Source organism: Anser brachyrhynchus, assembly GCF_964034855.1.
Source record: "Anser brachyrhynchus genome assembly, chromosome: 1".
NCBI lineage: Eukaryota > Metazoa > Chordata > Aves > Anseriformes > Anatidae > Anser > Anser brachyrhynchus.
Genome location: NC_137694.1, coordinates 15,197,630 through 15,214,455, shown reverse-complemented (window position 1 = coordinate 15,214,455; position 16,826 = coordinate 15,197,630). Strand labels below are relative to the sequence as shown.

The window sequence follows — 16,826 nt, the reverse complement described above, 5'->3', positions numbered from 1 at the left end:
TGGCAGCCCAGCCGCACGCTTCATGGGCAAGATGAAGAAAGAAGCCTGCTAATTAGTTCGGCACAGAGGTGTTTCAGATGTCAGTAACAAATACTGTACCTAATTCAGCGTAGCACATTGTAAACTGTTGATAAAAATGACTGGTGTAAGCTTAGTGCAGGACTAAACAGTCTTCCTCTGGGTGCAGGTTTCTTGTAGACCTTTATCTGCATATGGAGGCTGATTTAGGAATGCCTTTTCCCTTGAAGTTGTGATTAGCATTTACTTGACCATGTTGCATTTGAATTTAGCAGTAGATTTACCTGTTCTTTTAAAACCAGGAATTTACTAAAATCTTTAGATTTTTCTTTAAAGAACAAAACAGGAATGAATTAAGTGCTCCTATAAAGTGGTAATATTCTCTTCACACTTTACAATTATAGTAATTGGAATTGTAACACTATAGACTCTTAAAATTGAAGATATTTGATATTCTACGAAGTTATTAATACGGAACTAAAACAATTCCTCTGAGTGGGACTTTGAATATGATTTCTTACTGAGACTACACAGTCTTGAAATGACTGGGTGACAATATTTACTGATATTTTGGGGAAAAGTGCTTATTCATGAAGGAAAATCAAATGAATAGAACATGTCAATTTATTTCAGATCTACAAAATACAAATCTAAAAATATCATTTTACAGACAATATTCACCATTTCATTTATATTTTAGTATGTTCTTAAGCCTATCTTGTGCAGAATGATAATAGAACAACAAAATATTCTACATCTTAACTTTTTAGATTTCCTTAACTAAGTCTATCATATACATCAAAAATATTGCTGTGCACAGTAACCAACTAAACATCTATATTTCAAAAATAGGTTGCCTGTGTCTCATGACAGAGACACCATTTACAGTACATTTATTAAAAATCCTTCCAGAATATACTCAGTAGTAACAGTGGCAGCAGTAGTTAAAATCTTAACAGTTCTGTGAAACTATCGAAGCAAATGATAACAGAATTACAGAATTCAGTTAATCATGTAAATTTAATGTAAAACCCATGTAAAACTACTATGAAAGAAGAAATTACATAGGCACAAGTGCAAAAAAGCAATATTGTAAGCCATCTTCTCTCTTTGGTACAAATCAATTAGGAGGAAGTATACTATATTAATTGAAGTCAAAGACTAACTCATGCTATTTTTTTTCCTACCGTAGGCAGACCACATGATTTGCAGGTATCCTACAGCACACAAGTTAAAATTCTACTTAACACTGCCCGTTTTTTCCTCTTTAAAGTTTAAATATTGAAATTAAAGATAAGGATTTTTTTTTCTTTCATAAATAGCTTTTCAGTAGTATAGTCTCTTCAAGAATTTAAAAATAAATAGCAAAATATACACAATTTCAAAGATTATATTTAATTCCTTATGGGTATATCCTGAAAATATATCTCCAAAGAATAAATAACTTTGGGTTTCTCGAATATTTGGTAAAATGTCAATTACTCTTATGTAAGGACTTTTCTCTGAGGAGTAAGGAAGTACCATTGCTTTTTCTATAAAGCTTTTACTATACAGGTGGAATTTTAGTAAATTTACAGTAAGAATATGATCTGTAATATAATACGGACCTTCCCCATTAAAAAAATACAGTAAAAAAACTTCCAAAAATAAACCTTCAGAATTTCAGGTTCAAACCTGAGGAGCCTCCAGGGAACTCTAAAGTTCTCCTGGAGCGACAGTCACGCTCAGTTGTGTATGTCAGGAGGCTAAAACAACAGTAAGGTAATTTCTTGTAGCAGTAGAATCAAAGCTGTTTCCTACTGATGGCACATTAAAAATCCCAAAACAACAAAATGTTAGGAAAGGGACAAAGGGGAGTGATGTGGGTGAAGAACACTTGATTGTAAACCATCCTGAGAAAGAAATACATTTCCTACAGGCATTTCAATGTATTTTAAATAGAATTTTTTCCCCATTTGAAGGGCTTGACCCTCATGAACAATTAAGGTAATGCCACAGAAAATTTCTATTTGAGTTTGCAGGTTATCATCTTACTCAAGCTCCTCCTTCACTACTACTAAAGAAAAAAAAAATTGCAGGCCACATCAGCAAAGCAGCTAGGTAACAGAATCCAGCAACTTGAAACGTCATTAGACATTCAGGAAAAAAAAAAGATCTTCACTGCAGGAAGATCTTCTGGAGCAGCAAAGCAAAAGCCCCTGCCTTTTTGAAGATCCAGTTAAGCTGCCAGCAAAGTAAAGGCAGTTTCGACTGCTCATTTATTCGGAATGCATAAATAATAACATGTAGATTCGCTAACTTCCTATTCACACCTACAGCTGATTTACATAAAATGTTAAGCAGAATGCTTTTCTACTCCTTGCTTGATTCCAAGCACAAGATGTAAAAACCAATTAAATTGCACAGTCCAGCCCTTATCTCTGCAAACCTCTATCTGATCAAGAAAATGCTTTTTGGCATCTTCTTCGCTTTTCCCTACTGTCAGTGCATCCCGGATATATTCGATATCCTCTTTGCTGGTTAATTGGGGCATTCCAGTCATTAGCATCATGGAGAACAGGATGATCAGCAGGTTTGTGTGGTGTCGAAGAGCTAAATAAGCCTTCACGCATACATCCTACAAAAGAGAAGAATTGTTTGTTAATTGATGAGGTCAACTGAAAGGGATGGTTTAAGATTTTCACAGGAACTCAGGTATGAAGTGCTCTCACTGACCAACACTATTCAATTACTGGCGTACATCAGACAGAGGAGACCCAAGGGAGCTGTTCATCTGAGCAGAAACATTAAACTGATGTCTGCATCCCTTGCTCGTTGTTACTTCATTCATGAACACACCTTAGGGCAACAAGTCCTCTCCTGGTGTACAAACAAAAGGCGCTTTTTAATAATATTATATTAATTGCTAAAGCGTAAAGCCTTAGCTTCACCAAAATTTCAGATTAATTTCCCTGTTGTATAATCCCTTTCTGTGACTGTTAAAGAGACGGCAGTAATTCATCGTCTTCCTCTACAGCTGGAATGTTCCCATTTAAAGACCATGGGACAGCAAGTGATACTGAACAAAGCAGCACCTCCAGGGGTCTATTCTTCATTTTATATATGCGTCTATAAAATGTGCAGAGGTGATGGCTTGCTAATGGAGAAGATTTTTCAGGCTTGGCGTTCTGAGAAATTTTTCCAGCTGACAGCTCTAGTTTAAACTCAGGCACACCGCCTGGCTTTAGGACTGCTATGTTTATGTACTGCCATACTGCATTCAATGGATTATTGTTCTTGGTGGTGTTGTTTTTTTTTTTTCTAAATTGCATTTTCACTTCCATATATAAATAATTTTTGCTTAACAGTATAAACTTTAGAGGAATGAAATTTCTGCAGCTTGGAAAAACATGAAATGCCTTTTAAAAGAATACTTAATGATAAGTGACTAATACATAAATTGAAATGATTATTTTTTATATTAAATTTATTACTCATTTACTTTTAGAAATAACATTTTAAGGAAAACAATGCAATGAAGAAATCAATCAAACATTACAAAGTTAAATTGGACCTGCAATGCAGAAATGTAAAAAGATGAGAAATATTTCCAGGAAGGCTGCTGCTATTAAAACCTAGGCTGAACCAATGCTGATTTTTGCCCAACTAAATATTCATATTAACGTTTCCAGAAATTTATATGAACTTATTTAAATAAATATATGAAATTTAAGTGTTTTAATGTAAATTCTACCAAATCTCATTAGCTCTCTAGAACTCTGTTTATTTTTCACATGGTACATGTTTATTTTTGTTCCTTAGAAACAGTAAGGATTGCACAAATAATCATAACATCTATCACTGTTCACATCAGCATCATCAGGACAAACAATCAGACAGGTTAGGAAGATACAAAGGAAGAAAGATGACACTTTGAAGATCTGTCTGTAGGGTTTCTTTCCTTTTTTTTTTTTCTCCTCTATTGCCTGAGCCCTTAAATCTTTCACTCTAAATTTCCAAATAAATCCTGTCCTGAAATAAGATGAGAACTTACAAACTCTAATGTCAGTTTAGTTCTTGCAAAGCAGAAGATGAATTGCAATGGTCAAAGCACAATTTACAATAGAAAACACAACCACCTTTTCACAGGGATTAGTTTCTCTCCGTGACACTAGGAAAAAAAATTCTACTTATGTGTATCAACTTCAAACAGGGAAATCGTGTCACAAGAGTTAGCGTGTGTTTTGTTCCCCTTGAAAGAGATGAAAGCTCTTTATAGTTATATCAAAGAAGGTTTTGCATTTCTCTATGGATGATGTATCTCGCTACTGAAGGTGTCTGAAGACAGAGAAACAATTACGCAGTCAAGAAACTGGCATCACTACATCTCAAATGCAGTCCTTGTAAGAATTCAACAGATTAAAAAAAATCTGCATCTACTTGTTACAGTTATTTATTCAGGCAGGAATTGAATGGAGGTTTGAATTAACATCTTTCAAGAAAAGTCATTTTTGTGCTTCTGAGAAAGGCAGAGAGAATCAAGAGTAACACAGATGCGTGTGTCAAGGGTTTGTGAATACCACGGGATTAGGAAAAAAAAATGTTGACTAATATAAAGCCACAGGCAAAATGAGAGGAGCTGAGGAGAAACCAACCCCATCTTGGCCAACAGAGAACAAAGAACAATTGATTAATTTGACAGCTTGAAACCGTCATAAGTGTTAGCATCCTAAAGGTCAAGCATTTTTTTAATATAAACTGTCCAAGTTCTGTTATATAGGTCATCTCTTTCCTGTACAGTATACTACAGAAAAAGTGTTTTTCAGTGATGAATTGTACATCCTCCTTCTTTCTGTCACCTTTATTTGACAATCAAATACATGTGATTTTGGAAACAAATGGTACATCCAGAAAAGATTATGAGATTAGTAATGAAAATACAGATCTCTGTATTATCAAGTCAGCAGGGTAAAGTAATGAAATATTAACTAATTAAATAAATGAGATATAATGAATAAAAGTTCATTCATAACTCAGTGGAAAAACTAGTAAAGATAAACTGAGGGTAACTAATGACAGCTATGAGGACAAAGCTCAAAAGACCAGGAAGGTCATCCTACTGAAAAACTTCAATCTTCTAAGTGATAAACTTGCATGCACATAGGAGTAAAAGAGTTGTATGGGTTTCAGCCAAAGGGTGGAAAGGAAACGCCACTACATTTGACACTTACAGGAGAAGAAATCTGGACAGTACTAAGGCATCTGAAAAATTCACAGATGGTACAGAAAAATACTTGTCTTCTTGGATTAAGTCATGCCTATCAAATATTGTTTTCTGCTAAACATTTCTGTCATGTCATTATTAACCTCTGGCATCTATTTTTTTTAAACCATTGTGGGAAAAACAAAAAAAAAGGGAATCAAAATTTAGACTAAGAGCTAATAGAAGTGAGCTTTGCTGCCAGTTTCATAAAGGCTGCCATGCCACTGACAGCTTTAAAAGTTCAGCAATAACTAGCTATACTCTGTTACAGTGGATTTAATCAAAGTTACCTGTCTAATTAGCCTTCTCTGTCGCCTGCAGTATGAGCTGTGGCTAACACATCTGTGGGACTCTATCCAATAGGTGACAGAGAAATAAAATCAAACAAACTCAAAGATATTTTCAAATATTAAAAGACTGAAGCCTGTAAAAACAAAGGATTCATCTAAAGTACAACATATTTAATGTAGCTGAAGTACAAATTAATGAGAGATGCTCTTAAAAATTAATGAAGGATAAATGCTGAGACTTTTCCATTAATACTTGAATGAGTCAGCAGGCACAATGAATGAATCCCTATTAGGAAACACGATAAAACCAGCCAGTTGAAAAGCAAAGCTATCATTTTGTTTACTTTTGGTACTCTGAACATATAATTTAAAAAATACTTTTTTTCCAGCAGAATATGTTCTGCATGTCTTGCTCCATGTTACTATTTTACTTGTATGAAAGTATTTTGCTTTCAGCTTTGTTTTTGATGGTCTTTGAGACAGAAAAGCCTTTCTTAGACAGAAAAGCCTTTTAATGTAGTACCAGTATAGCAGGTTATAAACAGTATGTAATGAAGCAGAACTGTACATGAACTTACATTTTTTTCAGTCAGCGTTACTGTTGTCTGTGTCTAAATCACCCCACTTAAAATGACCAGGTCACATATCACAGTCACAGTTCACAAAGGTAAAGCATGTTAAACACTGTTCAGCTGGTTAATGACACTATGGAACTGATACTGGCACTATCACAGCATTTCTAAACAGTCAGAGTAAAAAAAAATAAATAAAAAAATTGTATTCAGTCAAAACCAGGACTTGCTACTGTATTACAAAGGCATTGCATACCAAAGAAAGGCTAAGACCAAAATCACCTCCTATTACTTTTGGTATTTGAGCTGCTGCAGTAAAGGTCAGACATTCTCTGAAGAGCTGGATGATCCATATACACTAACACAACATCACCTCACCGTAGACAGTAAGACGTTGCTACTCTTCCAATTCTCTATTAGCCCACTTTCATATTTTCTTTTTTTTTTTTTTTGCTTCCAGAACAGAAATATTCTACGAAATGAAATATCCCAAATGGGCATTCTGGTCCCACACGTGGGCATGGCTTACAGCTGCTGAATAGCCACCCTTCTTGTATGCACAGCTCGCAGGCTTCTTTAAGAGCACAGGCTCAGCATTCCCCACTTCCAGAGCAAAACCTACCCTGCTTTTAAACCATCTGAGCTACAAGCCCCCTTCGAAACACCCACACTGTAATAAAGCTAGGCCTTGTGCAAAATAAAGATTCAAAAATAGCACCTGGTTGTTTAGTTATTTTCAGAAGTTTGAGCTCAAGGATGACAATTGCCTCGATACTTGCTGTACAGTAACGTATACGTTCAACAGGATGTATTCACTATCCAACAATAGGTACTCAAAGTTGAAAAACAAACTCTTTACCATGTCAGAGAGACTGGTTCATCCAAAGAGAATCCAGACATCTCATTTAGTCTTCTGCTCTGACTCTAAGACTGGGAGAGACTTTTTCTTTTGATAATATATGGAACCTCCTTTCTAATCAGGCACATATTTAAAGTTCTTGAAGATGTGCACAGGAATACCACTCCAGCTATCCATTTACCTCTGCTCAGCCACGCTCTCAGACACTTCACTAAACATACTAAACAGCATTTTGCTTTGTTCCCTCCTTGCCCAGGTCCCACACAAGTTAACAAAATCACAGCTGTTTTGGAGGGGCTCACTTTCAAATGGAAACTGCAATAGAATAGATTTTTAACACTGTTCTTCTTTTTCAGAGCATTAAGTCCATCCACTTCACAACACTAGAATGTGACATAGTTTAATGCCACTGTAAATTTCTGTCCAGATGCAGTAAGCTGAGCCCCAGGACAAGAGGGCAGATGCAGGAGGGAGTAACACTGGCACAACCAGATGAGGAACACCTAGTTGGACTACACAGAAGACTCTGCTTAATGCTGTCACTCTCTACTGCCACAAATACTGATGTCCCCTACAACATATTTTTGATCAAAACAAGAAAGGGCAGCCTGGCTGGTCTGCTGCTAACTGAAAACCTTCAGTGTGGCTTTGTGGGTGTTTGCATCCTAGTTCCCATAATCCTACAGATAATGTTTGCTTTTAGTTGGAGCTAAAATATCCCAGAATTGTATTATGATACGGTAAATTTTATTAACATAATACCCAGGAGCATAGACCTTTGAAATCTAAGGCACTAATGTTCATTTCAGAGAGTAAAAAACACCGCTTAATTGACTTACAGCTAAATATTCACTTTACCTGAAATTTGTGGAAATGGAGACTTGTCTTCTTTCCGGAAGTCCCCATGACAAACAGAAAATCCGGAGTCAGCACAAAAGGAACTCTTTCCTTATTAATTCCAAGGAAGCTTTTATAATTCCCAAGAATATGGCCGAAATCGATATGAAAAAGGTTACCTTCATAAAAAGAAGTCACAGTTATGCTCAAATACAATAAATTGTCAAGAACACTAATTTGTATTCAACTATACTTCCAAAACCTCTTTTTTTGGGGTAAATATGATAGCTCTTTAGTTCAGCAGAAAACAACATTTTCTCTCTTTTTTTTTGAAATACATAATCATGTCCTCTTGGCAAAGTTACTTTTTGTTTGTCTTTGGAAGTTGTTAAAAACCAGGCCCAACTGCTGTGTTTTCTAAACATACACTTACAGCTTTTCAAAAATGAAGCAAGGAAGGCTTGTGCCTCAGATCCGTAACAATCAGATCCCAGCACATCTGTACATGGAACAGGCTTGCTGGGTACCTTACAAATTCCCAGGGATTCTGGTGCTGTCCAGCTCCTCGACTAATGCCAGGCACTAGAACATGCTTGTTCCTCCCAGAGCTGCATTACCAACTCATGTACCTTCCTGAACTGTACTGAATAAGTTTGTCTTGCCACCCCCTGGATAACTTTGAGATTGTAGTACACTATCAGGTCCCAAGAAAGTGATGAAAAAATCCATTCTTAAGACTGCTACACCTATAGGATCAGAGTGCCCTGCTGCTCTTCGGATTACTTTATTATTTTGTTTGTTTGTCAGACAAGATGGAAAGAGTATGTTTACTTAAAAACATATATTTGTAATAATGGTGTATGTATACAAAAAGATGAAACATCAAATGATGTTAGATGGTACTTGATAGTGATCCTTACGGGGACCACCCTTAGATGTTTCAGCATTTCAGGCAGCTTTTGAGTCCCCATAACCTACCCCACATCCTTCTGGCTTCTGTTGTTCAAGACAGCCTCTGCTAAAGTCTCTTGCTAACCTGCTCCTGATTACAAATGAATAACCTTTCCTTTACTGTCTCCCTTTCTACTGACCTGTCCCTCAATTTTCTGCCAACAGGCACTTACACTGAATTACATAATGCTTATAGTACTATATATATTAATGTTGAATTTAAAGCCTTTTTCTTCTTTTCCTCAAGGACTTCTGGTGAACTTTTTTTTTATTGTAGTCTCCAATTAGCTCATTTCTGCCTTCAGGGTACTTCCTTTCTCCAGCCTTCAACTGGTAAAACTTTAACTACAATATGATTAATATTAAATATACAGTCATCTAACTAAGCCCAAAAGTATTTTCTGTCTCTTAGCATTATGTAAAGACTAATTATGAAGTAGCAAGCTCATGAAACCAGAAGTAAATTTCTTAGACCAAATAAAACTCCCTCATATGTACTGCTTGATCTGGGGTCCTTTCTGGGATTTCCATAGAGAAGTAAAATTGGGGGTGAATCAATACACAGCCACAGAAATGATTCCCAAGGTTTGTAATACAAAAAATTTAGGTTCTTTCAGGAGACTTGCAACCACATGGTAAGATGCTTCTTTCCTCGGGTATGGAGTGGGACAAAAGGAACACAGAATGCTCATGTAACATGCTTGCACAGCCAACTTACACAAAGAAATCTGTGATTTATCACGTTTTTAAAGATATCAATGGACTATTCACAGCTGACACGGTTGTGTTGACCTACTGAGTCACTTGTGAATGGTCTAGACAATGTCCTCCTCTAGACATTGATGGTAAGTAGACAATAGTCTGGTATTCACGGACCAGCAACCTTCTGGAAACACACCTGGTGCTCTTGCATCAGCTCGTCAGTCAGATGACCGAAAGCAGCAACCCTGCAAGAGTAGCTCCCCAACTCAAGCTTAGGGTAGCTCTTGTTGGTTGATCCGGGGGTGCCGCCCAGCGAAGATCTCCGACGTTGCAGAGAGTATGAGAGGTTGATAATTTCCCCAATTTTAGCTCATTAGTCGGTGTGATTAATCTTAAAGGTGCCAATCCCTTGTCAATTGTCAAGTGTGCTTTGCCCCCTGCTTTAATATGCTTTAGCATGCTCATGTTTAAATTGCTTGCTCTTTTAGTATGCTCACTTTGCTGAGTACGCTTATGTTTAAAAGGAAAAATAGAAGTAGATGTTTGTGTAGCTAAGGTTCACTGCTACTATAAAATTACTGCAACCTGGCATTCAGTTTGTTGTCACTTTGTGTTCTGGTATACAAGGAACCCTTTTGTCCTGGGACAAACCATCCCACAGACTTCAGAAGCAAAACCACTACACTCCACGTACACTTTCTAGGATTTTCTACTGGTATATAAACCAATTATGTTCCTCCAGTAACATACAGTCCAGTAACATCTGAATTCTGACGGCAGATACAACTCCACTGGACACACTCAGAAACCCATCCACACTCCAGACAGGTGAATAGATGTCTCCTTTTTAGAGTTTTTTGGCTTTTAGATCTTGTATCTAGACATAAAGATTACTTTTCCATTCCTCATGACTTAGTTTGTAACAAACTCGTCCTTGGAAAATAATAGCATCATTTATGATAAATATCTAGAGCTTATAAGAAGGCCAAAAGGGGTGATGATAGGCTTCAATGTCACACAAGTACCTGAATTTGTAAGCAATGCTGACAGAACTGGATTCTTTTTCTTCATTCATTGTTACATGAATTATTTATTAGATTAAAACATAAACCTAATGAAGTGTAGACAGTCCTCGCATCTTCTATGGAAATCTAAAAGAAAACCAACAAGCCCAAACTCACCGGTTTCTGTAATCATAATGTTATCGTTGTGCCTGTCTCCTATTCCAAGTACAAAGGTTGCCACACAATATCCAGCACAGGAATAAACAAACCTTTCCACAGCTGCCTGAAACTAAAAATAGATTTTAGAGATGTTAAATGCTTCAGTGCTAGAAACTAACATTTCTTCAGTCATTCTCAAATTCATACGCCTTTCTGGTGATGCGTATCAAGCAAAAGTTAAACAAATTGTCTTAAAAAGAACACTGTTGCACAGCAGAGATTAAGATCACAACCCCGCATTGCACTGCCTGTGGCTCTACACCTTAGCTCAAATAAAATAAGCGTGCAGTTGTCCGCACCTTCTGAGAAAGAATAAGGGGAAGAGGGGGGTGAGAAATGCCGCACAACAGCAGCTGGGAGAGCGAGGAAAACCAGCCCTGCAGACCCCAAGGTCAGTGCAGAAGGTGGGCAGGAGGTGATGGATGGACCCAGTGGTACGGAGCCACGCGGGAGGAGTTCTTGAAGAGCTGCTGCCTGAGGGCAGCCCCTGCAGGATCAGTTCGGGAAGGACGGCATCCCGTGGGAGGGACCCCACGTGGAGGAGGGACAGAGAGTGACCGTGAAGGAGTGGGGGAGATGAAGTGTTAGGGACTGACCGCAGCCCCCATATCCCTGTTCACCTGTGCTGCTTGGGGGGAGTATGTAGAAGACAGTGGATGGGGGGGGGAAGGTGCTTTTAGTTTGCTTTTAGCTTCTCACTGCTCTAGCTTGTTAGTAACAGGTAATAAATTACCTTAATCTCCCTACTCTGAGTCTGTTTTGCCTGTGACAATAACTGTTGAGCGATCTCCCCACCCTTATCTCAACCCTTGAGCCCTTTGCATCGTATTTTCTCCCCCTTTCCCTTTAGGAAGGGAGAGTGAGAGAACGGCTGTGGTGGAGTTCAGCTGCCCAGCTGGGTAAAAACACAATGGGGCATCCACAGCTCCTCTGGGCAAACTGTTCCAGTGCCCCAACACCTTCTGAGTGAAGATTTTCCTCCTAACATCTCACCTAAATCTCTCCTCTTTTAGTTTAAAACCATTCCCCCTTGTTCTGTCTTTGTCTGCCTGCGCAAAAAGTCATTCTCCATCTTATTTATAAGACCACTTTAAGTACTGAATAGCTGCAATATCTCCCTGGAGCCTTCTCTTCTCCAGGCTGAACATCCCCAGCTCTCTTAGCCTTTCTTCACAGGAGAGGTGCTCCAGCCCTCTGATCATCTTCGTGGCCCTCCTCTGGACCCACTCTAACAGCCCCCCATCCTTCTTGTGCTGGGGGCCCGAGACCTGAACACAGGGCTCCAGGTGGGGCCTCACAAGGGCAGAGCAGAGGGGCACGATCCCCTCCCTCCCCTGCTGGCCACCCCTCTGTTGGTGCAGCCCAGGACGCAGTTGGCCTTCTGGGCTGCAGGCACGCACTGCTGGCTCATGCTGAGCCTTTCATCCACCAGAACCCCTGAGTCCTTCTCAGTGAGTTCTTCTCCCAGTCTGTGCTCATGTCTGGCACTGCCCAGGTGCAGCACCTTGCACTTGGCCTTGTTGAACCTCATTAGGTTCATGTGGGCCCACTTCTCAAGCTTGCCCAGGTCCCTCTGGATGGCATCCCTTCCTTCTGGGGTATCGACTGCACCACTCAGCTGGGTGCCATCTGCAAACTTGCTGAGCGTGCACTCAATCCCACTGTCTATGTCATTGACAAAGATATTAAACAGCACCGGTCCCGGGACAGGCCCCGGAGGGACACCGCTGGTCCCTGGCCTCCACCTGGAGAGAGAGCCATTGACTGGAACTCACTGGGTGCGGCCTTTAAGCCAACTCCTTATCCACTGAATAAGAATATGGAATTGGCCTCCTAAACAAAGGAGTTGTGAGTACCCAAACCTGTACTTAAAATACTCTAAAACCACACTGCCTCTCAGTGCTCCTAGATGTCCTTTCAATCTGCTCCTCATGTATCACTTCTAAATAACACTGACAAAGGAGCCATTTCTAAAGCATCTTGTTACTCAGGAGCCCGGCTGCCAGCTGGATGCAGAAGGCTCTTTCACAGACACTCACAGATGAGCACAGGGAAAATGAATAGATTTTTCAAACTCATTTAAGTAACAAAACCGTAAACACAACCGTGTTATGGTTAGGAACCCTCAATTAGTAGGGTGCATTTTAAAACCCTGTGTCCTGGTTTAGGCTGGGGTACAGTTAATCTTCTTCATAGTAGCTGGTACGGTGCCATGTTTCAGATTTAGGAGGAAAATAATGTTGACAGCACACCAATATTTTAGTTGTTGCTGAGTAATTCTTATACAAAGTCAAGGACTTTTTGGCTTCTCATATCACCCTGCCAGTGAGGAGGCTGGGCGTGCACAGGGAGCTGGGAGGGAACAGAACCAGGACAGCTGGCCCAAACCGGCCAAAAGGATATTCCGTGACATCCATATGGATGTCATGCTCAGCAATAAAACTGCGGGAGTTGTCTGCCGCAGGGGGCTACCATTGCTTGGGGAGTGGCTAGACATCAGTTGGCTAGTGGTGAGCAACTGCATTGTGCATGACTTGTGTTTTTTTTGTTTTGTTTTGTTTTTCTTTCATTTTCTTTCCTAATAAACAGTCTTCATTTCATCACACAAGTTTTACGTGTTTTTCCCCTGATTCTTTCCTCTATCCCACTGCGGGGCAGAGTAAGCAAACAGCTCTGTTGTGCTTAGCTTCCTGAAGGGTTAAACCACAACACCCTGTTTAAAAATTCAAAGAGCTCACCTTCTCCTCAATGACGCATCTTTCCTTCAGCCACTGGTTTAGTATTTCATCTTTAAACGCACCGGTATTACCAACTGTACTCTGCTGGATTTTGGCAATTGTTGTAGCATCTTTCACAATTTCGATCATTCCTACAGAAAGGAAGGGAGAAGCCAGAATTTATATTAAATGGACATCAAAGCTTATACAATATGCAAAATAATAAACTGTATTTTTTTATATCAACTGCATAATTTCATTGCTTGTGAGCAGCAGTTTATTTTACAAGCAACAGTGGTTCTTGCCCACTCCCAGCTGAAGCCAGCCAGAGCTCCAAACTACCCTGGCATCCTAAACTCTTCCATGAGAACGTAAAACCTTTTAAAATGGTAAGAATCACGCGATGAGTGTACATGAGGCTGCATGAGGCTTTTCCTGAGCAGGGGAACTACCCCTCCTGTCCTCATCCCCTGCCGGAGCCCAGGTACCATCCACTTTCTGAAAAGCTTCTCCCCAGCTTCACTGATTTGAGGAGCTGAAGAGAAGCCACAGTGTTGGGGTAGCCTGGAAACAAAAGTGATACTGGAGGAGCAGTGATGCAGAGAGAGCTATTGTGGGCCCTCCCACTGTAAATCCAATTTAAGCTTACATGTGCATATACACTAAAAGGTTCAGGAATACCAGTGTGCCAGTGGGTTGCTGGTGGAAAACTCATGCTGTTGGGGCCTACACGTTGGTCCAAGTCAGTAAGGACACACTGTTCTTCACCAGCAGAGAAACACAATTCAACAACCAGTCTTTTTCCCACTGGCCATGGGGAAGGTCAACAGCAGACAAGGGTGAAAGTCCCTAAACGGAACAGATCCTCACAAAGGCAAATCAGTGCATCACAGCAATATGTGCAGAAACGTGGACTTTTACTGTTCATACTAACAAGTCATGCAAGAAAAGGGTACCCTAGAGAGAGAAAGCAGAAAGGGAGGCTGCAATACAAAGCTGCACTGTAGCCAAGACCGGCATATGCAGTCTCCTCTTATATTCTCTATGCCTGTAGGAGGGAAGGTCAGATTTTAGTTGAAGTTATTTGGTGACTGGAAATATATTTTCTTCCTCCAGTTCAAGTTCAACAAAGTCTTCTAGGTAAAAGCTTGGCGTCAGTTCCAGCTGAACGATAAGCAACCAACAGAAATATCCCATTCTCTCAGAAGTGACTCAAAGCAGTTTCTGATCTGGATTCAGTTTGACTACCTGAAACAGATGAATTTCTATCTGTTCATAGCCCTACCCTTTTGCAAGTACTGAATTATGTGCAAATTTTTCAGTAACGGAAAAACAAAATAGTAATCTTCTGTTCCATGCATAGATAAATTCTCTTCTGCCTTCCATGCACAAATAAATTCTCCCCTGGTGGTATTTCCTCTGTCATGAAAAAGACGTGGTTTTGTTTGTAACCAAACTGTTGTGGAAATACGACCTCCGAAAACCACCACCACGAAATTAAAAAACTCTGCATTTTGGTTTGTGCTTGTCAAGCTGTTGCTTTCCTCCTCAGTGAGCTCCAGATCACATTCCAGCTGTTGAAAGGCTTCCCCCGTCTGTGCTCACAAATCTCCCTCTACTGGTCAACAGCTTCTTGATTCCAGGGGAGTGGAGCTGCTGCAGGAGGCATCTTCTGCGTTCATTTTCATTTTCAACTTCTCCCAGCAAAGCTGTATTGATTAGCAGTGTGAAAGGTCTGCAGATTTTAAAGCAGATGCTCATGAAAACTCTTTACTGATCATTGTCCACTGTAGTGCCAAAAGACTGATAAAAAACCTACACAAAATGTTGTAGTGATTATTCTGCCTGAGTAAATACTTTAAAGGCACCATGGTAAAAAATAAAAAATAAAAAAAAACGCTGAAATAGTACATCTCTACTGGCAAATCCCTCTGAATACAGATCTGTCTCTCAGTAGGTATGGTTAGTCTTAGAGAAGGCTTCAGTTACTGGGATAGAGGATCTCAAGTGAACTTCATTCAGCTGGGAGGAATCCACAATGTTTCTAGGGATCTGTGGTACTAAAGCAGGTGACTTTTACATTATGTGCCAGCTTGAACTTTTTAAATTTGGCAGTGATACAGCTTAGTAAGTAGTGATAATTGCTCTGCAGAGCCAGGAACATATGGCAACGTCAAGGGGAGAGATAATAGGGTATGATCTTTTACTGGTGATACATGGAAGAGAAAGTTCTTCCCCCTGAGGTCTATTTGGCAGCAGCAGTGGAGGGGGCAGATGTTTCCAGAACTGCAAACTGCATTAAATGCAGATGTCTTCAGCAGACTGAGAAAGATCTATTCAGGAGGGGATACCAGCCAGGTGTCAGGAAATCTGTAAGACACTCGGCTGTTTCCATATACTCAGTGTAAAATGTGGTATTGTCCTTGTGTAAATACACAGAAAATGCCCCAAGTTTCATGGAAATATTATGAGGTAGGGAAGAAGCAGCTTGGAAGAAAACCACAAACGAGTATCATGAAGTAATGTTTGCATGTCACCACTCTTTGGTTTTGTTCTTAACAAGCATAAGCTCTACATCAAAGTGTCCCAGATTGGGTATTACTAATTTAGGCTGCAGGTATTCTCAGCAAACTGAACAGAAGCCTTTATGTGATTAACCATGCCCCTACTGTGGTGCTGGGGGGATGCTAAATTCTTACATCTCCACCATGCAAGTAGGAAAACAAACAATTATTTCCTAACCAAAGATCAAAGAATGGGGAATCAATTAAGAATTCATGAAAGAAAACTGAAGTCTGTAAGTTGAATATGAGAATGCTATGATCACTAGCAGAATCATTCCACCTTCCCCAATTATTTCAATGTTACATTCCCTTAGGATGATTTTAAATAAAATTAAACAAAATCCTGAAATCTATCTAAAAGAAAATAGCTTTTTTTTTTTTTTTTTTTTACAACTTACATAAGGGTAAAAAACAAACAAACAAACACACAACTCCCTATATTTACAGTCAAAGTGTAGTTAGTATTTTTATATATTGTGTTCCATTTCCTATATTAGAATTCTATCAATATGATTTATTTAGTTTTAAAACACTTATATTGGAAAAAGAAAACTCTTTATGTGTCATGAAACCAATTATTTTATCAGTGAGCTTGGGTTCTCTGCAATGCTGAGAAATCTTGAAGCCAAAAGAAAGGATGATAAAAATTTTATGTGGCAATGTATTTTAGAGAGGAAGTACATTGCAGATATTTATTAAAAATTCTTAATTTTATTGGGACTCAGTTCATCATTCTTCAATCCATAAAGCAAAATATATTGTAGAAAGAAAAAAGGAGTAAAAAGCTGGAGATCATGGGAGATATGTGGCAGAATTTATATTATCATTATTTTATCTATCCATGCAGTTAC

At 39.2% G+C, this 16,826-nt stretch overlaps 1 protein-coding gene across 3 annotated transcripts in view; it reads right to left on the bottom strand.

Moving 5' to 3' along the window:
- Nucleotides 1-561: 561 nt before the first annotated feature.
- PIK3CG (phosphatidylinositol-4,5-bisphosphate 3-kinase catalytic subunit gamma) overlaps nt 562-16,826 on the bottom strand; it is a 38,048-nt gene continuing 21,783 nt past the window's right edge. For all 3 annotated transcript variants that reach the window (XM_080575814.1, XM_080575812.1, XM_080575813.1), the window contains exons 8-11: nt 13,433-13,563; nt 10,653-10,764; nt 7,840-7,997; nt 562-2,635 (exon numbers count right to left, since the gene is read on the bottom strand). In XM_080575814.1, the coding sequence (XP_080431940.1) occupies nt 2,354-2,635; nt 7,840-7,997; nt 10,653-10,764; nt 13,433-13,563 (683 nt within the window). In that variant the 3' untranslated portion in view covers nt 562-2,353. The remainder of the gene's footprint in view (nt 2,636-7,839; nt 7,998-10,652; nt 10,765-13,432; nt 13,564-16,826) is intronic.